The sequence below is a fragment of the Anser anser genome (genome assembly GCF_964211835.1).
Source record: "Anser anser genome assembly, chromosome: 10".
Classification (NCBI taxonomy): Eukaryota; Metazoa; Chordata; class Aves; order Anseriformes; family Anatidae; genus Anser; species Anser anser.
The window spans coordinates 12,301,148-12,323,287 of NC_139730.1; the positions used below are offsets into that span (position 1 = coordinate 12,301,148).

The window sequence follows — 22,140 nt, forward strand, 5'->3', positions numbered from 1 at the left end:
AGTGGGGCAGCCTTTGACATGGTAACAGGAGCTCTCACTTGCAGAGCGAGAGGCAGAATAGTTGTCATTAAAAGAAGGTGATATGGCCTTCATGGAGACATTTGAGCTGCTCTGGTTCACAGACCCCTGGGTCTTGAGCCCTGAACCAGTGGGGCTGGCTTGGCACAATGCACTCTGAAGGAGGGCTGCGGCTGGGGAGCTCTGGCACTGCCAGTGGGAGAAGGTCATGCAAAATGAATGAAGGGTCCTCCCTTTGACAGGAATCAAGGAATACTTCTGACTGTACACCAGTACCATCCAACTGCTTGATTTACAACCGATTGCTCGTGGCATGCAGGCAGGAGAAATTGTGAAGGGAAAGCTCCCTCTCCATTCAGCTCAGTGCAACCTGGGAAAGCTTTGTGCAGCCTACTCCCCCACCTGGGTCTGCTTTTCATTATTATTTTTTATAGCCAGAAATAAGAACTTTATTGACTTTATTCATCTCCTGTCAGATGCCCAATCAACATCTGGCAACACAGCAATTCCCAGAAAGTGCTGACCTAGTGGAGCAGGACCTAAGGGAAGGCCCTTAATCCCCCCTCCCATCCCTGGCTGCCCTTTTAATTATCTTCCCAAGCCAAGGTAGGATGCGTACCTCCACCTCACTCCTGCTGTCTGCTTGTGTTTCAGAGCACCAGGGTCATGGGAGCTCTGGATGTGATGCTCTCATTGGGCTTGGGGTCCCTGGCAGGCTTACGGGAGGTACCAGCACCGGGGGAAATCTGCCTTCCTCTGGTGGTCCTGAGAACAGACTTCTTGTGGGTTTGTTTCTTCCTTTAAGAAAAAAAAAAAAAAAAAAAAGGAAAATAAATCTCAGTTCTGATTTCTAGCCAGGTGTTCCTAGTTGTGCTGGCTCCCTTGTCCAGGGAACATTTAAGCTTTTGCTGTTCTAACAGCCCACAGGCAGCCTACTGTGAGTGTCCCTGGAGAGCTGTAGTATACCACTCCCACAGTTTATATCCACCCCTGAGCTTCCCCCAGCTTGCTTTTCCATGCAGGTTAGCTGTCAGTCCTGTAGAAGCACTAATGAATGGGGAACAAAACAGATCAGAGGCCATGCAGGCAGCCGAAACTGTAGCAAAGGAGGGTGACTGGGGAAGCAGCCTTGGGCACCCCCTTGAAGAGGTGCTGCGAATCTCAGCAGTGTGATCTGATCATAGCCGTGGTTACAAGGCTCCTGAGAAAGCATCTAGGGCACGGAGGACAGGGACAGGAGGAGCTGCGTGGGAGGTGGGCTATCCTGACAACTGCTGCTGGGTCCCGTAGAGCTGACAGGGAGCGACTGCATCCTCTGTCAGGGAGGAGAGGAGACAAAGGGATCAGAAAGTTGCAGTGCTCCAGGAGCGGTGCCTGGCCAGTGTAACGGGGGTGCACAGGGCAGGGCAGAGAGGAGCTCAGCTCTCCCTCCTCCCATGTGCTTTTGTTTGGCTTTGCAGAGGACCCAGAACCTCTGCATAAAAATGCAGGGATCCTTCCTGAAGGGTTTCTGTTAGAATTTCCTGCAGGTTAGAGGATTTTAAGATCTAGCAGCAGATTGACTAGAGAGGAACACATTTTTATTTACCGCGGCGTGTTGGGCTCGTAATAAAATTCAGGTGTAACAAGCCAGAGGCAAGTTGTGTTCTATTCGGAGCTGAGCCCGTGCGCAGCTGCTCCAGCAGGTCCAGCAGGTTCCCTGCCCGATCCCTGGGCTCCCACAGCAGATCTCTTGAGCCCCCTTTTCCCACACGGTCCCGCCCTGACTTCTCCCTCAGGTGTGGGTGGCTTGCTTTTCTTTGCTGCATTGTGGTACCGGCCTTTCCACGTCTTGGCTTTTCTTCACTCCCTATCTCCTAGATTCAAGCTCCATCCAGTTGCTCGAGACAGTTCCTCCCTCTTCTCTGCTTGGGTCTTCTCCCCATGTTTTGGTCTTTTTCCTTCTTCCACCTCCATGGGAAGTTCCCTCCCGTTGCTGTGGGTTCCCAATTTCTCCTAACCGTAAGTGGAGCTTTTTGGGAGAAAGTAGCCAGGACGGACAGGGGAATAGTTTTTCCCTCCTAATGCCAGAGCCCAGCTGGGCCAGCTCCTTGGCTACTCTCCTTGGAGTAGGAAACCTTGCTGAGAAACCAGGACACAAACCCCTGTGGCCTTCATCCACATCAAGTGCCGCAGCCTGCTCCCTTCCTGGCCAGTTTTGGAGCATGCCGTCCTATCAAGCCCCCTGTCAGGTCCCTGCAGCTGGGTAGCTTTGGTTGTCCTCGGCTCCAAGAGACGTGGATCCTTTAGAGAAGGGGTCCCAGGCATGATGCGTGATCAGGTGCCCACTCATGTGAGCAAATGCCACCAGTGGGAGCCGAGGCATCGTAATCCAGCCTACAGTGCTCCTTTAAAGACATTTCAGGAGCTCAATTAACTTTCCACTTGGGTGTTTTCTTTTTCCCCCCTTTGCTTTCATGGTCATTTAAAACAAATAAAGTGAGCAGAACATGGCAGCGTGATAACCACCATTTAATTCCCTTCCCACGGGTCTCCAGATTATTTGGTGATTCAGCGGCAGCAGGGGGAACATTTACGGAAAGGGAGGAGGGAGCTTCCCACAGGGACAACAGCTCACAAAACAGGGCCCCTGAGCATCTCGGAGGAAAAACGTGCCTCTGGTTTCCTTTTAAATGCCATGGATATGGTGAATGCAGCGCAAGAGCCCGGGCCTTGGAACAGAAGCAGCCACCCGCTCCCCCACTTTTGTGGCGTTCCCGTTCTCATTCCATGTCTCACTGCCCTCGTTGTTCTCGCATTGTGAAGTGTGGGTGACGACCAATGTTCAGGATACATTTCACGCTTCTGTGCAAACACAATATGAGATGAAGAATTCATACCCTTAGACAAGGAGACGAGAGTGTATTTTCTCATAATAAGGAAAAGCAGCCAGATTGGAGCCTGCCAATTTCTCTTCAGTGCTCCCGACTTCCCTAGGAAGTTCAAACAAGCCTATGCTTTTAAGCTGGCAGAGGGAAGTAAATTATATTAAAAAAAAAAAAAAAAAGACCAACAAAAACAAGCAACACAAATCCTTTTGGATCTTTTTTACATTATTCTCCAAGCCTCTGCCTTGGTAGGTGACTTTTCCAGCTCCCCCATTTGATCTGCTGGGACCGCAGCGGTGGGGAAGGAGAATGCCGTGTGCTTTATGTGCGTGCGAGCAATTAATAGTGGTGCGGCGTTTCACTGGAGCCGCATGTAAAGCGCACCCCAGGAGGGGAAAAAATAACAACTAAACAGACTCTTAAGCAGGCCAGAGCATTTGCTGTCCTGTAGGAAAACACAGTGTGGGGGTTTGCTTATTCATCAGCAGCTGTAAATAACGGGTGCTCACCTTGAGTTCTCCTTCAGCTATTTCTTTATCTCCCCAGCCTCTGTGCTAGCAAAGAAAGGAAATATTTACTGTAGTTTGGTTGACAAACTGTGTTTTTATAGCTGTTCAAATTTTAGCTTTTGTTTTCTCCCTAAAAAGCAGTGTTTTCGCAGCTTTGGCTTCATCTCCCCCAGCCTCAAGAGCTTCTGTCTGGAGCACCTTCTGCCAGTCTGACACTGAAAATTAGTCCTGAACCATTTGCCTGAACCTGTCAACCCCACATCATAGCCACACATTGCGTATGCAGGTGGTTTGGCCTGGGAAGGACGCATAATGCACGTTAGTCATTTAATACATTTAAAATCTAATCTCTCAGCGCAGCACAGTCAGCAGCTTTTCTGCTTTTTACCCCTTATGCAGTATGCTGAGACGTGTTTCCATCCCTGTGTTGTCCTGTGCCCGTGCCAGGGAAGACATCAGCTCGCCCAGCACCGGGCTGGAAGGCTCCAAATTCCCTGCAGCAAAGGCCACGGTGGCCTCAGCTCCCCTGTGCTCCCCTCTGCCTGCCCTGTGTCTGTCCTGTGAGCCCCTGGAGCCCCTGGTTTCTTCATGGGCACAAGGAGGTCAGGCACCAGAGCGTCTGCTGACAGCTCCAGCGGTACTGGGGGTCTCTGGGCACATGCCTGGCTTCGAAGGTTCACAACATCCCTTCCTTTCATCTGCACGTCAGGGCTTTGGGTTGATCTCGCTCAAGCTGAATCCGAGCCTGGAGACCCTGAGGTTACCGAGCATTTCCCTCCTGCCATCTGCTCTTGAGAGCCCTCCCATCTTCTGTAATTTCCCAGGGAGGTCGAGGCAGGCTGGGCAGCGGGATTTGGAGACCGCCGTGCACCTTGGCAGTCCCAACAAGCCATGAGCAGCCAAGACCTGCTGCAGAGTGTTGACCAGGAGAGCTGCAGACGCTGGATTCCCAAAACCTGTGCTTTACCTAAAGTCCTCAGACCATTCCTGAATTAAAATGATCCAGGAAATGCATTTTCAGACTGTCAGTGAAATGCATTCATCACCCCCCGAATATGCACCAGATTGTTAGTGCTTGAGGCCAAATACCATGTCTTTTTTAATGCCTACAAATGTAGTGCATGTTGCTGGCTCTGTATTTATAATAATTATAAAAGTAACGGGAGTAGCAGCATTCCTATAGGCTAGGAATGGCCAGGCACAGACAAAAAAAAAAAGAGTGATTCATTGTTGCAATTAATGCTTATGCTTGCACCTGTGATTAATTAGCCTGGCGATAGTGCTATGCAAAAGATCAGGATGAGAATTAATAAGCAGACAAGTGCCGACTTTTAAGATGGTTAAGACTACCGTTTAGTCCTCCTTCCCTGGGCTGCCCATTCCTGTTTAATTACAGGCACTGGCACAGCCTTGCTGTGCACCAATAGACCCTCAGGCGGGGTGTGCAGAATATTTATATATCAGTGTTCTGTAGCAAACTTCAAAATTAAATTCACATGCAGGTCTCTAAATATAATTCCGAAATGTCAGAGATGCTCAGAAGAATGCTGGCACCGATGAGATTGCTGTCAGGAGCAGGCAGCAGCGTGCCAGATTTATACTGGTCTCAATACGCAGGTGGCTTTTCAGCTTTTGTGTCTGGTGGAGCCTAGAATACTCTGATGGACATACTAAATCTGGCAGAAGGCAGAGAGACAAAGAGGAAGGTGTGCTGGACATTCCTACTCCTGCAGGTGCCTGTTGCTCACCTCCGCATCCAGCGCGTGCTTTGATTAATGCTGTTTTAATTGCAGGGCTCGCTGGCGCTCAGTGGCACTGCACAGGAATTGGGAGGATAACGCTGCAAAGCTGGCCCAAAGCATGCGCCCTGTTAGCGCAACGCCGTGCCCAGGGAGGGTATGGAGAGGAGCGTTGACAACTGGAGCCCAATCAGATGCCAGCGGGGAGCAGAAGGACGGAGGGTGTTCTGGAGATCTGCCCAGGGAAAAGCTCTCTGCAGAAGGCGCCGTAGCGCCTTGCCCGGAGCGTGAAGTCAGCTGCAGTTTATCTTAAATGACCTTTTGCTGACTTCCATCTTGCAAGATATTTCTCCCTTTTCCTCCCATCCTCCTTTCCCTTCCTGCATAGCCCTCTGAGAGAAAACAGCTTTTCTCCTTTTTAATAGGTGGCTTTGATGGGTGAGATGGAGCAGGGGCAAATCCTGTGAGCCTGCGAGTTCCCATGAAGCACAAGCTACTCTGAAGAACCTGCTCTTTAAGGTGAGCTACGCTGGCAAAGTTTCTTCTGCAGGTTTTATCCATCACTCCTACTGGCTCATTATCTTTCCCGTTGGCGTATTTGCGCCTCCCACCACCCCAATTCATTTTTCCCAGTTGCAGCAGCTATTGACTGGTTTATATAGATGGGGTTTAACCGGTCCTCCCTCCGGCTGCTCCTGAATCGCTGACAAGGCCGCTTTTGTCTGTTCACACATCAATCTGAAAGCACATGCAAAGTTATATCTTGGCTGACTTAATTGTTAGGAGCTGCAACCCCAATGTCTTTGTAAATAAAATGGTTTAATCTCATGGGGCATGCCTGGTGGAGAGAGCCGAATAAATACATCAATATGTAAATAGATCCACAAGAGGAGGATGAACTGGGACTTTGCAAAACTGATAAAGCATCTTAGGAGACGTGTTGTCACTGCACTTCTTGCATATTCTGATTAGGCAGACAGGAATGCTGGATCTCAGCCCTGGGTTGCGGGAGAGGAAGGGAGGGAGGAAGAAGTGTGGGCACGAGCACACCGTGACTGAAATTCTTGTATGGATTGAGTTGACTTGAATATATTCCGGGGCTGGTCTAATTGCTAGTTTAGTCTCAGGCTTTGATTTTCCTGTTCCTTTCACATCGCTGCTGCCGAGTCTTCCCTGCATCTCAAGCAGCCGTGTTGGGGGCAGCATCCAGACCAAATCCAGCCCCTGTTAGAGCAGAACAGCAAACACCTGTCCTTTCTCAATCCTTCCTCAAAACATTTGCAGCAAAGTGTGGCATGAAGGTCGGACTTCTGCTGCATGGGCGTGTGCCTGTGTAACGGCAGTCAGGGCTTATTCTGAAAAAACAAAACCTGAAGCTATTGGGACACACTGTTCATGATCGGCCCCGCTGGCCTGTCCCTCAGCAGGGATCTTCTTAGTGAGAATTCAGCGAAACACAAACGGGAGAAGGTGCCGTGGCCAACTCATTCACGTTGACACGTGGCCTGCAGGATCCTGCCTGCTGCAGGACCCTCTGTGAGGCCAGCCTGATGTTTCTGCTGCTTTGCATCACCCTTGCACTCCCACCGCACGGGTGGGAATAGAGGCACGAGGCAGGGAGCCCCACCAGGTGCTCGGTTCACGAGCAGCAGCCGTGGGTCAGGCAGAAACAAGTCGCACACCTCGGGCACTCGGGCGCTTCTGGACCGATTTCCAGGGAGAGGAGGGGAGGAGAAACTCCTGCCACATTGTCTGGGGCTGCATCCCCTTCTGCGGGCTGAGCTCCAGCCCTTGTTTTGCAGCGCACCACATGGAATTTTATCACCTTCAACAATGAAATCTGTCACCTTCAAGCTGCTTTATTGTAATCTGGGGACTTGCGCCCTGCCCGCTGGAAGCCCGTGCTGGGCTCCCACCGCAGCGCTCCGCGTCGCTCCCCACGCCATCGCCAACATCGATCGATTGGCTCCTCGCTGCAACCAACGGCGTTAACTTTAGGGACCACATTTGTACTTGTTTTCTCACCGGGATCGGATCATTAATTGATCTTCTTCTTTGCCTCCCTTCTCTCTTGTGTGTATCTCAATCCTCTTCTTGCGGCTGCTTCACCTCCCTCCCTGCCCCCTTCCCATTTGGAGAACAGAAGCCAATCAGACGTGCGGTGTAGGCAGCATTCAGGAGGTTTCCTGATCTGATATTTTAAAGAATGTGATGTACAAACGCATCCTTTAAATGATACCTCCATGTTGCATCGGTTATAAAAATATACCCGTCGGAGTCAGATTAACCATCATATTTTATCTTTCAGAAAGCAATTTAACAATGATCTTGGGGCATGGTACTTAAGCAGCAGATACAGCTTGTGGATCACAGCTCCTGAACTGTGTTGTGGGTGGCTTTTTTCTGGACAGTTTGGGAGCCCTGGTCAGGCGGGGCGGGGATAAATTGACCCTATTCGTCTGCTTAACAGACATATTAACATGTATGTTAGGATCAGAATATTTCTATTTGCTGTTTTTCTGTAGCTTTTATTGTAGAAGCATTTCTGTTTTAGGGAGTGAGTTGTTTTCCTTTGAAATGCAGCTATGTACATTTGCATACACATTTATATGGGCTAATTAAAAACTTACTGTCAGAGTTGCTTTTCTGCTAACGATCACTGTACAGCAAAATGGTTGTTGCTTTTTAGCAATGTCTGCTTTGATGCAGAAATCTGAACTTTTTAAGAAATCACTTGGTCAAATCTTTGCGATTTATGTTTTCAATGAATAATCAATTTTGCAACAAAAGATTTAAACAAAAAAGGGTGTTCACTGAAGTTTTTCTGCAGGAAAAAATCGATAGCATGTATTATTAAATCTAAAGAGGCTCATGTCCTGAGTTTTATCGTGCCACATCTTATAATAACCCTTCAGAAGCTTGAAATGGGATTTTTTTTTTCATTGAACAAAACGTTGCATTCCCCCTGCCACATTTATTGCAGGCAGCATATTGAAAGGTGCCTGCACCCAGCAGTTCGGGCCTGGAGGGCTGCTCTCATCAGTCTCCGTCAGTGACATGAGTTATTTCATAAGCCATGGAAGTAATTATTTCAAAAGTGGATGTGCAGGGGATGACAGCAACAGCAGAGGTGTGAGCACCAGCCAAGGGGGCAGCATGCTTTCTCAGTGGCCTACAAGGATTTCCAGTGCCACCAGCAAGGAGACGAGGAGAAAAATCCCATCGCTCTGCTTCCTTTGAGTTGCTGGAGTTGCCAGAAGTGGGACTCACAGGCCAGTGCCCCAAAGCATTGCTTTGGCCGCCAGGCAGGGTGGGGATAAAGCAGTTGTGCTTCAGTCGTGTTTTCATTCCCCGTGGCCAAGTTCCAGTATCCAAAATGGGATTATTAGAACTGAAATGCAGTTGGGTCTTGCCTCTGCTGACCTTCAGCAGCTGCTGAGCTGTTGAGCTCTGGGGTACCGAAGTGTTGGTCTGATACTCCTGTCCTGAGCCCATCCAAAGCAGAGACTGCCAACTGACGTACCCAGACGTGGAGATGTTGTGACAAGCCAAAGGGAACCTTTCCCCCAGCACATACAAATAAGTTTTGCAACGCAAAAACAAGCAGCGATGCAGACAATGTACTCTTTTTTTTCCTCTTTGCTTTAGGAGGACTGGAAGAGGCAAGGAAGGAGTGGCACTTTATCCCACCAAGGGTGTTCTCCATGATTCCTGCTGGGACCACTCGCTGTATGTTCTTTAGGTAGCAGCTCTTTTGACTTTCTGGCCGCCTTGCAAGTCACACTGAGGTGCCTGGAGAAGGATTTGGTGATTGCTTATGAAATCCATTCTCCCTTGAGGATCTGCTCTTTCCACTTTGATAAACTTTTAAGTCTTGCTTTCTAATAATACTGAGGGACTGTTTTGTGGGCCTGACTTTATGAAGGACTTGTGATTGATGTTCATCTGTGCTTGCAGTAGAGCAGTAACCTCATTTTATTTTTGACAGAACATCAGGACAAGCACTCTGTATCCTTCTCCCTTCTTGGTTACTTCTAAATGAAAGAGAAAGTAAAGCGGCTATTATCTGTCCAGGTTTGTCAGTTTGGCTCACTTGTACTCTCTCACCATATCACTAAACTTCTGACACTGTTTCTGTCCAGCATGGCACACAGGCACGTGTTTAAAGGACATGATCAGCTTATTTTTGATATTGCTCTGTTATCTTGTTTTTATTCTCGGTTCTGTACACTCGTGCCTGGGATGTTTGGAAGTAACTGCTGTAACTTCGTGTGGGAGTAGGTTGCTTAGATATTACCTCACAGTCAATGTAAATTTAGAGCAGATAAGGCTTGGACCCCAAATGCCTTTTTTAACCCATTGCTGTCTTTTTCCAATTCCATTCCTGCTGCCCTCTCTGATCTGTTTCTAGCAGTTTTGAGATAAACATGACTCCTGTTTTATGCTTCAACTGACCTCACCTGTAACACCACGGCAGTTTGTAGACGGCCAACAGAGAGATCTTGCACTTACGCAGATGCATATATGTCCCTCAACATGTCTCCACCACTGGTGAAGGATTTGTTGGTATAAGAAATCCTGGAGGAAAATGCCCACAATGATGAATTCACAGAAAATACAGAAAATACTATACCCAGATAGCCAGGTGATATCATTCACCAAACTGTGACACTGTTCTCAGAGAGGAAATGTAATTTCCCTTAAAAAATCCATTTTCTTTCCTTAGGAAAAAGGACATTCAGAGCACCTTTACTGAAGGAGAGAAAGTAGAAGAGCCTTTGTGCATGCCCTGCTTCTTGTACTCTTAAGCTGATTCTAAACACAGGTTTGGTTATTTCTTATATCTATATCTATATTTTCTCTCTGCTTTCTTGCTTTGAAATGTCTGTTTGAGTTCTCAATGAAGAACAGCTGAGAGATCAGGAAAATGGCTTAAGAATTCAGCAGGCTGTAAGCTATTTGGATTTAAAACAATGCCTGGGAGAGAGCTTTTTACACTGCCTTGCTAAGCAATCCTCCTTCTGTCACCGACTGAGGTTGCCATCCTTTGTTCGTCATGTCGCCTTCCCTCTAACTCTCCAGTGAGCTGTGGAGCCTTCAAGGGAAGGAAAAGAAGGATGAACGAGGCTTCTTTCTTGTTTCTTTTTCAAATCCCCCAAGGTCCTTCTTAAAAAAAGAAACAGAACAACACAAACCTCGTGGGCCATATGCCGTTGTTTTAGTTGTGCTTCTTGGCTTTGTTTCTTCATAATTTCCTCCTCCTCTCCCCTTCACAGGGCACTGTTAGGCACTCAGGGAGAGCTGTGCCAAGGCAGATGAGCATCCCCAGTCTCGGCCACAACACTTGTAGCATCAGAACCCGCTCGCTTGACTACATCCAGAATCATCTCCAGCACACGCAGAGGCTTCTTCCTTCTCCCTCCCAGGCTCTGCAAAGGCAAAGCAGTTGCTGACGTGCTGGGCTGTGATACAGCAAGCTGGGTGCCCTCGCGGCACGGGCGGGCAGGCGGTGGCAGGAGGGCCCCATCACGCTCGGGTTCCTGCTTGTTCCCCCTGCAGATGCAGAGACAGGCGGGAGGGAGCACGGGGTGCCCCATGGCGCAGGCAGTGGCTCGTCTTTTTGCCGTTGGTTTGCAGCAAACCGAGGAGGGAGCTATGTCAAACACACAGCACTCCCAGACAGCTCAGCACCACGCACGCCGGGAGCAGGTGAGGCAGCCAAGGGGCTTGGACAACTTTTTGTCACGAAGCCCTGATCCAGGGGCACTGGGAGCAGGACCCTTAGCTGCAGCTCACCCTTTGCCTCCTGCTCCTGCGTGGCTTTGCCTGCAAGGAGAGTGCCCTCAGGACACGCAGGCACCACTTCAGGAGTGTTTCTAAAGCCGTTTTTGTTCAGAAATTCCTGTTGTTGTTGTTTTTGCTGACCTAAGCGGGCTGTATCTTTTCCAAACATTTCTGACGTTTCTCACAGAGTAATCTATTAATGTCGCAGACAAGGATTCTGCTGACTTCAGTTTGGCTTCTGTTTCCCATTGGGCAGGCTCGTCTCTTTATGGGGGAATGCCTGAAGCCAAAAAGAGAGGAAAAAAAACCAGCCCCTGAGCTAACTGAAAACAGGCCCAAAGGGAAGCGCTTTCCAGCCACATTGCCTCTCGCTGGCTGGCTTCTGTTCTGTGCTTGGGGACGTGCCAGACTTCAGTGCCTCCATGCTTTTGATTCCTGTTTATCCCCAGCAACATGATTGTCTATAATTATATATAATCTCTCCCTTGTTTACTCTTCTTCCTCCAGGTCTGAACACAGCTCGATGGCAGTTCTCTGCTCGGCCTGCCAAGGCTCCGGCTCCAAACTGCTTCTCGGCATCCTCCACCTTCTTTTTGAAAAGTAACAAAGACATCTGATTTCCTCCCACCCCTTCTCCGTGCGCCCCTCTGCTCCCTCCCTCCCCCTCCCTGGCACTGGGGTTATTTATACAGAATGTGGAAACAATTTGCAGGAAAGCGAACAATGTAACCCGGAGTGAGGGAAGGGAGACAAGTTTATTGTGTACACTGAGGGGCCTAGAAGCGAGGCACTGTGCTTTTGGGGTGAGAGGGAGCGGACTGTTTTCCTTTCTTTCTGCTCCCCTCTTTCAGCGTCTCACTGCGTCACTTTGTCTTGCCAGAGCCAGGTCCAAACCAGAGCAACCAGATCTGACTGCGTGATTTGGAGGAAGTTCAGGTTGGATCCCCTCCCTGCACCAGAGCTTGTGCTTAATCCTCTCGGAGGTTTTGCTCTCGGATCATTTCTGCTCCCGGGTTAGCATTAATGAAGAGCATGTGTGCTGAGAGGTCCTGATCCAGGCCCTGAGCGCTACAGCACTGCTGCAGGCACTGTTTTATGCTGGGGTGTTGCACCTAGCTGTTCAGAGGAGTGGTTAGGCTGAATGAGAAGATTCCCCAAGAGTGAACAAGGCAGAAGCTTTGTGCAGTGTGATTTCGCTCCTCCTCCCCTCGCCCACTAAGGGTGAAGTTTCCAGAGCAGCCCAGCACCTTGTTAGCACAGATGTGAAAGCATCTTTGTAAATCTAGCAGTTTGCTTTGGTGCCCACCACAGAGCTGAGCTCTGCTGGAACTTGGGAACAAAGCACGTGCGCTTCTCAGAGGTGCGGGTGCCCTTTGTCCATGGGTGTAAGCTGAGCCAGCATTTCATCCAGTAGCCTTGAGCAGCTCTGAGGTTTTCAGATCTCCCTCTGCACGGGGCCCAGTTACCATAAAGTGCTTAGAAAGAGGTAATCCAAGCCCACTCATCTGTTGAAAAGGGCACGCTAGTGTTGCAGAGGGAAGGAGATGTTCTCCACAGGTTGCACATCTGAGCAGAGCAGCTGCCTTGGCAAGCTCCTCCCTTCCCGGGAGCTCACAGCTTCTTTTCTCAATAGCCTCAAGACTTGGGACGTGATCTGTGCAAGTCGTGCTGAGCTGAGCTGGTGGGGCAGAGTCAGGAAGCTGCCAACTGGGGCATCGTGTTCCTCCCTAAACCAGGCAAATTTCTGACCCTGAACTGGTGGAGTTTGGTGACCCGACAGCATAGGAGGGAGCCATGCACAGAGGGACAATAGAAGGAACCTGCAGTGGGTTCTTCCTCCGTGAGATCTCACCCTCTCCACCTCCAGTATTTCCTTCTCCTTCTCAGTCTTTGTCCATACACAGTGTGAACTTCCAGTATGTGTGTGTCCTGTAAAATTCGCATCTGCTCTGCCACACAGAGTGGCAAATGTCTCTGTGGGCAAGCTGACCCTTCTAAAACTAGGGACACAGCATGGATACCATCCCAAATGCTGTAGTTGATCCCTTCCTTTAGCCAGTCCTTGGCCCAAATTAGCAAATTTTGGTGAAAAACAGCACAAGGCAAGAGTGAGGTTATTCTGGTCACCTTTGTTTTCTGATGTGACCTCATCAGGGGCAGTTCAGCTCCTCTCTTTGGGGTCTGCTAGTTTTCTTTAGCTCCCAGAAGGGCCAGAAGCAGCAACGGTTTCTGTTTTCTCTTCCAAGCCAGGCACCAACATTGTGAAGCCCACATCTGGGAGCAAAGAGTGACTGCCACCTTCTGCTGCTCCCCATCGGCCAAGGCAGTGCCCAGACATCACAGTGCAGCCCCTCTCCACCATGCGAGCCAGGCGCAGAGGCTGTGGCACAAAGAAACACGGGGTTTGGAGGCATTCACTCTATCTGCACCCGCCTCTGTTAGCACCGCGTGCTCCCCAACCCGTCTGCCTCCCATCCATGCAGCTGCCTCTCACAGAGCATGTGGATGTCTGCAGCAGCCTGCCCAGGCTTGTCGCACGGTGTGCTTAGCTGACTAGCAGCGTGCTGGGCTATGGAGAGCATTTCAGTGCCTTAAGACTCTGAAGAGCCCCCTCTGGTCCCTCCTGCAGCTGTGCTTAGCTCAGGCTCTTAGGAAAGCAGCTCTGTTTTTTAGGGTTGTCTCTGGGCGCTCCACTGAAGGCGGTATGGGCAGACAGGTTTCCAGTCTCTTTGACTCCCAAGGTCCCCCTTTTATCCCTGGAAATGTGGCCTTGAGTTAAACTGCATGGAGAACTGTGAACTAAGCAGCTCACAGCAGCTGTACAGGTTTGGGCAAAGCAGAGTCTTGTACCTCTACCTTGAGAGACTTGAAAATGCAGAGAGCAGCAGTGTAAGTTCAGGAGAACAGTCACTGGAGCACATGTGTTTTTCCCTTTCTGGTTTGATTCTAAATGTTTAAATTCTCGTAATTTGGGTCTCTCCTTGGAACGATTGTGGTGCTGAAGCCATCCTTAGCTTTTTGGAATTTCCTTTGTCATCTTGTTCTTGTTTATATTATTTTTAGGACTATTTAGAGGAAAACATATTTGTATTCTTCATTTCATGCTGCTTGCTCACCACCTGAAATCCTCATCTGCTCTTTGCAGTTCCCAACACAACTGTGAGCAATATCCCGAACAGAGCATTCCAACTTCAGGTGGAGAAAAGCAACAGAAGCAGATGGGCTTGTAAACAGCAGAGAGCCGGCTGTCCCACAGAGGTCCTTGCAGAGCAGAGAGGAGCAGAAGGGTTAGTAAACACTGAGCAACTTTCATTTTCTGGGCAATGTCAATAGCTGAAATGTGATAATCTGGGGAGGGGAGGACAGCATAGGAACAGCAACTATCATATTTTGGCACAGTCAGCTATTCCCAGCAGAAGCTGTTCATGTCAGAACTTGTAGCAAACTGGAGAATATGGGAAAGGTTGGGGGGGGGGTATGTTTTCCAGCATCAAGGAATTTGTGGGTGAAGGAAACAAGATTTCTATCAGCCCTTTTACACTAGCATTTTTATCTTGGTTTCTAAAGAAATATCCTACTGTTACGCTGTCATTCTTCCCTTCCCTTGAATTACTTTTGAAAGTGTCAGTCAATCAGAGTGATACGAAATTCCCACGAGTTACCTGAAGGTTTGCAGCTGAGTGGAGGGAAAAAAAAACAAATTGCCATCCCCACTAGTGGAAGAAGCCCCACATCCGCTGGGAGAAGCAGCAGCAGCCAGCTGGCCAGGCAGCACACGTGTTGCTCCGACCCAGCATGTGCTGCCAGTTGTCCAGCCAAGCACATGGAAGTGAGCTGGAAGCGAGCTGGAACGCTGTGGGGAAGGGCAGGGGGGAAGATGATCTGTGGGATCTGGTTCCCTAATAACCGGGCTTGGGTATTTCTGCTTCTCAGGGATCCGCGTGTGGCTGCACATATTCCATTAGCGGAGTGCCGGTGAAGAGAAGCAGGGTGCATCAGCCCCGTGCGGAGGTGTGGGGAGCAGCTCTGTCGGTCCTGCTGCCTCTGCTCTCGCAGGTGCGCCACAGGGACGGTCACAGGGGAGCTGGGAAGAAAAGCCCGGCGCTGACACAGCCTGTCAGGGCCTCCAGCCCAGGTGATGACAAACCTCCGAGTGCTTCTAGCTGCCCCTGAGAAGCAGCACATGAACTGTTTCCTGAAGGAATACAGATCCCTGGCTGCATAAAGGCTGGTTTTCCTTGTCCTTCGCTCACCCTGTGTGTAATAGAGCGTAGGAGTGATGCAATCAGGCATACTTCTTCCCTGTTAGAGGGCTGGGGACTCCTTCTGTCTTTACTTTTCTTTCATGCTTGGGCAGGACCCTCTTTCCTGTCATTTCTGGCTGCTCTTTGCTTACCGATGAACCCTGGGGGGTTCGGTTGCTTAGTTTAGAGCCAGGAAATGAATGAAGAAGGGCAGGAGAAGAAAGAAAACAGAATAAGGAGGCTTACTTCCATAGTTTATTGGGCCCAGAGAGATTTCTGTAAACCACATGGTATCAGGTGTAAAAGAAATGAAAGATGATAACCAACGCGGAAGAATGGAGCAGCCCAAACCTCCCACAGCCCGGTGAGTCTGCAGAAATGTTGGCAAGGCTTAAACAGCAATTTACTGTAGCTGCAGGCAAAGAGCATCCCCTCCACCTTGTTCGTGTCAAGAAGAGGTCCTGATTCATGGGATCTGTTTTTATTTCCTCTGACAGGGAGACTACTGTGGATCCTGAGGAGTCTAGCAGTCACCAAGATAAGAGACTTGTGAAAGATGGCTCCAGGTGAGGATTTTAGAGAGATCTGTGTTTGATTTAAGGTTGAAGAGTTGATATTTCTATTGTTGGTGGGGATTGGGAGGGGAGATTACCAAGTCCCCAAGTCTTAATGTAAAATGCTTAGAATCTGGAACAGATTGCCAAAAAGACACTTAGGGATGACTAAATGCACAAAGCAACTTGAATACCCCTACCACCAGATATCATCCAGTCCAGGATAAAACCTCTGAAATGGGCAGCACTTATATAAAGTACATATGTCTGGGGACTCAAAATACAAGAAAACGGTATCTGAGGAGGAGGAGATAACACTTTCTTCTCTGTTTCCTAGGAAGGAAAGAGAAAATGCCAAGTTACTTTTTTTTTTTTTTTTTTTTTTTACTGACAATGGACAGGAATGGACAGCTCAGGATTTTTTTTCTGAGCTGGACAAGAACCACTGCAGGTTAAGATGATCCCCGTAACCCGACACAGTGGGCTCACTTCATCCTGCCACAAGTGGTTCTGGCATTTCTAGCGAGATTTGCAATTCTAAGAAGTAACCTCAGAGGTTAATTGAAGTCTGAAAATAAGTTTGTTTGGTAGATAGGCTAGAGGAGTTTAATTACATGTTTAGATCTGTGTTACTTTAACCATAAATTTTACCTGGGAAAGGAAACTGTGGTATTGGGAACAACAGCTTCAAGCAGTTTGTATTTGGAGATGGAAAATCATGGGGACTGGCAGATGGAAATGAGCTCTGAATTAAAGGAATCTCTTTGTTTGTTTTGGGCCCAAAATAACTGGACTATGTGTAAGGCCTGCTTTTCTGAGGATGGGTGCTCAGCAGTTTGGTGACAGGCTGTCAGAAGGAAACTATCTGAAATGCAGGCAATACACGTCTGGATTCTTTTTTGCCTTCTTTCTCTTTTCTGCCTGGTATGTCATATTCTCCATGCAGTTTTCCAGATCAGAGTTACTCTTCCACTTGTTTCCCTTTGCCTCCTGCTGAGTCAGTTCCTTTATTTTCTACCATTATTTGTACTGTAGTCACTCCCAGAATCTGGGCAATCTTCCTCAGAAGTCTCCTTGTCTCCCGAGCTCACCGCCAACTCTCCCACTAAAGCTTTTCTTTCTTTGTTCTGCAGAAGAAGAAAAGGCCAGGAAAGTGTGCCGTGACATCCATTCAGGTGCCATTGCCCTGTAATTCTTTACAAACTCGATACAAACGTATAGTCACTGAGAAGTGCTACAGTGAGATGTGTAAAGGCTGAATTGGTTTTAGCACATGAAAGGGAAGCAAGTGCTGTGGCCTGGTATCAGGCACTGAGTTCTGGTTTTGGTTTGGACACTGACTCACTCCCTGAGCTCGGGGAAATCGTTTCCCTTCTCTGTGCACCTGTTTCCACTCCCCACCTCTAATTGTCTGTCTGGTTAGGCTGTGAGCTCTTCAGGACACAGCCCATCTCTCGCTATGTGCATGCACAATGCCTTGGCACAATGGAGCCTTGTCTTGGTTGGGGCCTTAGGTGTTAAAGTAGTACAAACAAGAATAAAAGGTATGCCCAGACAGCACGGCAAGCTTCCCAGACATGCTGCCCTGCAAGCATGTCTGAAACCCGATGTGCTGGGAGCTGTCTCTGTTCCCAGCCCTCGGCTTCTCTCAGCCAGCCAACAAGGCATTAACCAGTTCCAGTTACTATGGGGAGGTGAACAGGCATGGTCCCAGTTCTCCTGGGAGCCAGGGTGAAATCACTAAGCCCATTTTGCAAACTCAAGCAGCGCCCGATAGGAACCCGCATCCCGTGCAGCCACGGACCTGCCTGGAGCTTCGCCACCTCCCTGCAGGTGAAAACCTCCGCAAGCCAGCCCGAGCTCATCTCGCCCCATTCGCAGCCCGAGTCAGCTCCAATTTGCCAGCGGAGAAGTGAGCAGGAACATTTTCTCCTTTCCTTCCTCGTCTGAGGAGCTGCGTGCGTGCTCAGGCTTTTCTTCTTGCCTTTCTGCTTCTGCATAGCCCCTTCCTCCAGTGGCTTGTTCATTCCCAGTGCTCCACCCCATCTTTTGCTTTCCTCCCTGGTTTGAGACAGCATCTCGCTGGTCCTGCCTCACACTCGGTGAAGGGGTATTAGATGGATTCCCCACAGAGTATAAATTGAATGGAGAGAAGTGGCTGGTTTCCCAGCAATAATTTATCTGATTAAAAAAATACTCCCCGAACTCCCCCCTCCTCTGCCGGCCCTACACCCCCTCCAAAAAGAAGACTGGCACTCGGGCTAGTGTTACAGCTGCATTATTCAAATCGCTGGAAGGGGGATTTAGATGGGAAAATGACTGTCAAAAGATGGCTCTCTGGGGAAAAAAGCGGGAGCTCTGAAATTTGGATCATGGGTTGGTGTATGGAGGAGGCAGAGAGAGTAAATAATTCTGAGTCAAGTACCTCTGTGCTTTATAGCTGTGCCCTCATCTAACAAATATTTTACAGATAGGCAGAGAGGCATCTGCTCACACACGTGTCCCTGCACACACCTCTCATAGAAGAAGCCATCAGCAGCAACTCCGGGGCAAAGCAAGCTGCTCCTCCTGGTCCATTTTTTGCCTTGATTCAGGGCTCATTCCAAATAAAAGAAGAAATCCACTTCACAAAATGTGTGTCTTCTTGTTTGTTACCTGTGCAGGTTTTATTCCTTTCAAATCAGCGTTATCCAAGGCTGGTAATTTTTGCCTCCTGCCGAAGCCAGCGTTCCTTTCCTCACATAGGTGGTTGTAACTGGGGAGCAGAGGAGTCACTCTGCCACCCCTTTTCAGCACAGAACCGCAGTGTAGGTGACCTGAACTACGTCTTCCCGGCCTGTCTGCATTTCGCTGTTGCCTTTTTCTTTGAGGGAGAGAGGCAGGTATTTTACATTTCATACTGCTTCCACAGTACGGAGTGATTTATAACAGGAGCTACCTTATTAATGTCAAGGGCAGAATTGCTACCGACATTCAAGCTGCAAGAGCGTATGAAAATCATTTAGTTAGCTGTGGCACGATCCCAGCACCAAGGGCTGTTAGCTGATGTACATTCCTCTCTGTGCTCGCGGCCTCGGCCGAGCCTGCCTGATGGTTTCAGGGCAGTGGGTGAAACATGAACGGGCCCATTCTGAGCTGCAGCTTTGCAACCACGGAGCAACCTTAAGCCAGTCACCAGGGCTCAGGTTTCCTTGATTTTTGACAGGAGTACTACTCAGACAAAACCTCTCTGCTCCTTCTGGAGGATTTACACTGCCACAAGTCTTCATTTTTTCCAGATGTTTTACCTAATAAATCAAGGAGTCTCATCAGAGGATTCGAATCCAAAAGCTGTTACCATGACTTCAAAGGCACAGACTGGAGTGGAAAGAAGCAGTGCAGACATTTTATACCAGGCTGTAGTCACCGATCATGAATATACACTTTGGTTCCAGGATTCTTCTATGGATACCAAAACTCCACTGTGATTAAATATAATGGTACTGCTCTCCTTCAGCCAGCCTTTGCTGAAAAGGAATTCAGCTGAGGCACCCGCAGGCTGCGTGGCTGGCAGAAGTGGTGCGCAGTGACACAGGGTGCGGCTGGTCCAGGTGAGCTCTGCCAGCCCCCATCCAAGATCAGGGACAGTTCACTCGTGTTTGAACTCTCTCTGGCCTCTCAGGTCAATATATGGCTGCGTGTTTTCTGTCAATGCTAGTTTAAACTATTTTCATGTAAAGGGTTCAGACTTCATATTCTTCAGATGTTTGGGAGAGAAGAAGATAAAAAGATTGCATGGCTGCAAAATACGATTGTGATTATTCATGCCAGTTTTTTCTTGATCAAGAATGTAACTTTTTTTTTTTTAATATAGCAAACCCTTCCTTTTTACAATGGTGTCTTTTTACATGGTGTCATTTTCTTTCACTGTTACATTTCTAAAGATAAATGCTCCAGCATTTGAGAAACTGTAGCATTTGTGTTTCTAATTACTTGATTGCATAGTGTACTGCAGGATAGCGTAACGGAGAAAAGCAGGTGAAAACAGAAGGAATGTTCCTGCAGTAGGTCAGCTGAAGACCTAAGAGACTGCAGTTTGGTTCCCTGCTTTCTCAGAGAGCTCTGGCATAACTCCAGCGGGTACTTGCTGCAGGTGACGTGAGCAGAGCACTTGGGTTGTGGTACCTGAGGATTCTGTTACTTGAATAAGTTGTCACCAAGGGGCTACACTAATCCCTGTCTTGTGCTGGTAGTGTGTTAAAAGCATGCAGAGGGCTCTTAGTGCAAAGCAGATGTGTGGTAAACTGCTTGTGGGTCAAATCTCTGAGGGAATCAGGGACTGTAGTACCTAGAGTGCTATGAAAAGACTGTGCAGCCCCCAATAAACACTATAATTATGTAAAACTGACTTGGGACCTGAATTTACTCCAATTAGACCTTCTTTTATGTGTCCCAGGCAGCAGTGAGCAAGAGGGCGTTTGGTCGTTCAATATCCTTAAACCAGATCTTTAAAAAATCCCCTGTGGTTGCCCAGCAGGTTTTCATAGAGGATGTTTCAGTGAAGGGGACGTTCTGCTGCATTCTGGTGGAAGGCTGTCAGAGCACGCAGAGCCAGGTATGTATCTCCTAAAAGCAAGTTCAGACTAAAAAAAACAAACCAAAACAAAACAAAAAACACAACTCATCTAAATATTAATAATAAAATTACATTTATCATGATACAGTTTGTTCCTGCCACAGACTTCAGAAAAATTGCTGCTTATCTTCCCTCCCCCAGGATGCTAAAGCCCAGCACCACAAACTGACATGACTGCCTGGGATTGGTGACATCTAGAGTGATACGTGTTGGATCATCAGAAGAGAGTGGGAGCAGCACAGCTTGGCTTCGGGAACCTAAAAATAGGTACTATCATTTCTGAGCTGAAGCCTCCCTCCTCTTTCCCCACCCAGCCCTGCCTGTTTGGCACATGCAACACATAATCGCAGTGTTCACTGTGTACCAAAGAAAAGCCACATTCCTAAAGCAAGCAGTGCGTTAAGTAGTGGACACACTTTGGTGGCAGGGTATGTTACAGCATGGCTCCTAAGTTAGTATCAGTGACAATGGTTTGCAGATTTTCTGTTGGCAATGGGTCTAGGAAAGTATACAGCTCATCTGCTGCATTTCCATGTGGAAAAGCATCAGCAATGTTCAGAGACGCGCCATAAAATAGGGAGCTTGAATTCCTTTCACTGGACAGCTGCTCGGATACTTGTAATTGAGTGATTGAGTGATGAATATAGCACATTTGATTTTCCTCTGGATCTTTTCTCTCTTTATTGTGCAGCTCTGTGAATCTCAGTCGTGCTTTCACCTTTTTTTTTTTAAAGTCTACTCTCTGGAGTAGGTATTTGTCAGCTTCTGCCAAACCCCAATAAGCTTTTTCATTTCAAAAAAAAACAGTTATTCAGGAAGGGTGAAGTTTGATTCACAAAGATAGCTCTCTTTGAAGATGTCTGCTCCTTTGGTAGTGACTGATTTAAATGGGTTCCATTTCAGTATGCCTGTTATGCTGTTCTCAAGGCCACACAAAGGAGGAGGAATGGTGTGAGGCCATATAAATCAGGGTTTGTTATAGTGAAGTCAAACACAACTGCACCATGGGGTGTTAATAGTGAGCAGGCAAGAAGTCAAAAGCAAGTCAGAACCAACTAACAAAAGCCACAAAGCTAATCTGTCTGGTTCTTGATGCTTCCCAAAAGTGCAGCGTCTGCATGCTCACGTTCTGTTCTAGAAGGAGCTTGGGGTGTTAGACTGATCCATATCACCTTTTCAAAGTGCTCCAGTAATTGGATGAGTATGTTTGGTGTAACATCTTTGGCTCTCAATTTCTCCCATCAGGGAAGATCTAAAAATGAAGCTACGTGAGCACATCACCAGGCCAAGTCTTCTCATACTTACTAGCACCAGGCTCACTCCACTGAATGAGCTCAGCTGAAACGGTGGTGAGGACGAGCATGCTGCTGGACACATGGTAAGGGACCTGCTGGACTGCACTTCCTATGAATAGTGCATCGTTGTGTGGAGGAAGAAATCTGCCAGTCTTTGTGCATGCAAATAAGAGTTTCCTCCTTTCCAAGCAGTGCTTTGTGGGCAGAGTGGAGGGCAGCCAAGAAAATTTAACTAGATGGAGAGGTATAAAAAACCTTCTAGTGCACAGCTGAAGTGAAGGCTCTCAAGCAGTGTTTCCTGTATGCTTGAGGACAGAGATATCACACGCACCAGCCCCTTTCTTTAGAAAGCTTTGTCTTTGACACGGCTGCTGCCATAGGCCCAGTGTTGCATCCCATAGTCAGGTCCTCACAGAATGGGATTTCTGCCCTGGGCCTTATTCTCCAGAGCAGTGGTCCTGGTGACCTCTCCTTACATGCAGATCATTTATGTGTAGGTTCATTGTGGGTTAAAT

The 22,140-nt window shown here is 48.3% G+C and overlaps 2 protein-coding genes across 2 annotated transcripts in view; both read left to right on the forward strand.

Moving 5' to 3' along the window:
• LOC310905020 (uncharacterized protein) overlaps positions 1-9,779 on the forward strand; it is an 84,617-nt gene extending 74,838 nt beyond the window's left edge. The window contains exons 11-14 of the mRNA XM_083850558.1: positions 5,188-5,652; positions 8,782-8,875; positions 9,122-9,207; positions 9,548-9,779. The gene's annotated coding sequence lies outside the window, so the exon portion shown is untranslated. The remainder of the gene's footprint in view (positions 1-5,187; positions 5,653-8,781; positions 8,876-9,121; positions 9,208-9,547) is intronic.
• Positions 9,780-9,971: 192 nt separating this feature from the next.
• On the forward strand, positions 9,972-18,177 carry LOC310905021 (uncharacterized protein). Its single transcript, XM_083850559.1, has 7 exons — positions 9,972-10,570; positions 10,693-10,842; positions 11,425-11,517; positions 13,168-13,319; positions 14,063-14,204; positions 15,659-15,727; positions 16,849-18,177. The coding sequence occupies exons 1-7, from the start codon at positions 10,449-10,451 to the stop codon at positions 16,877-16,879; spliced, it is 759 nt and encodes a 252-aa protein (XP_083706685.1). The 5' UTR covers positions 9,972-10,448; the 3' UTR covers positions 16,880-18,177.
• The last annotated feature ends 3,963 nt before the right edge of the window (positions 18,178-22,140 follow it).

Coding starts and splice junctions, on each gene's coding strand:
- LOC310905021 (XM_083850559.1), top strand. CDS start 10,449: ATGAGCATCCCCAGTCTCGGCCACAACACTTGTAGCATCAGAACCCGC. Junction 10,571..10,692: donor CCCTCCCAGGCTCTGCAAAG/GCAAAGCAGTTG, acceptor TTCCCCCTGCAG/ATGCAGAGACAGGCGGGAGG. Junction 10,843..11,424: donor ACCACGCACGCCGGGAGCAG/GTGAGGCAGCCA, acceptor TTCTTCCTCCAG/GTCTGAACACAGCTCGATGG.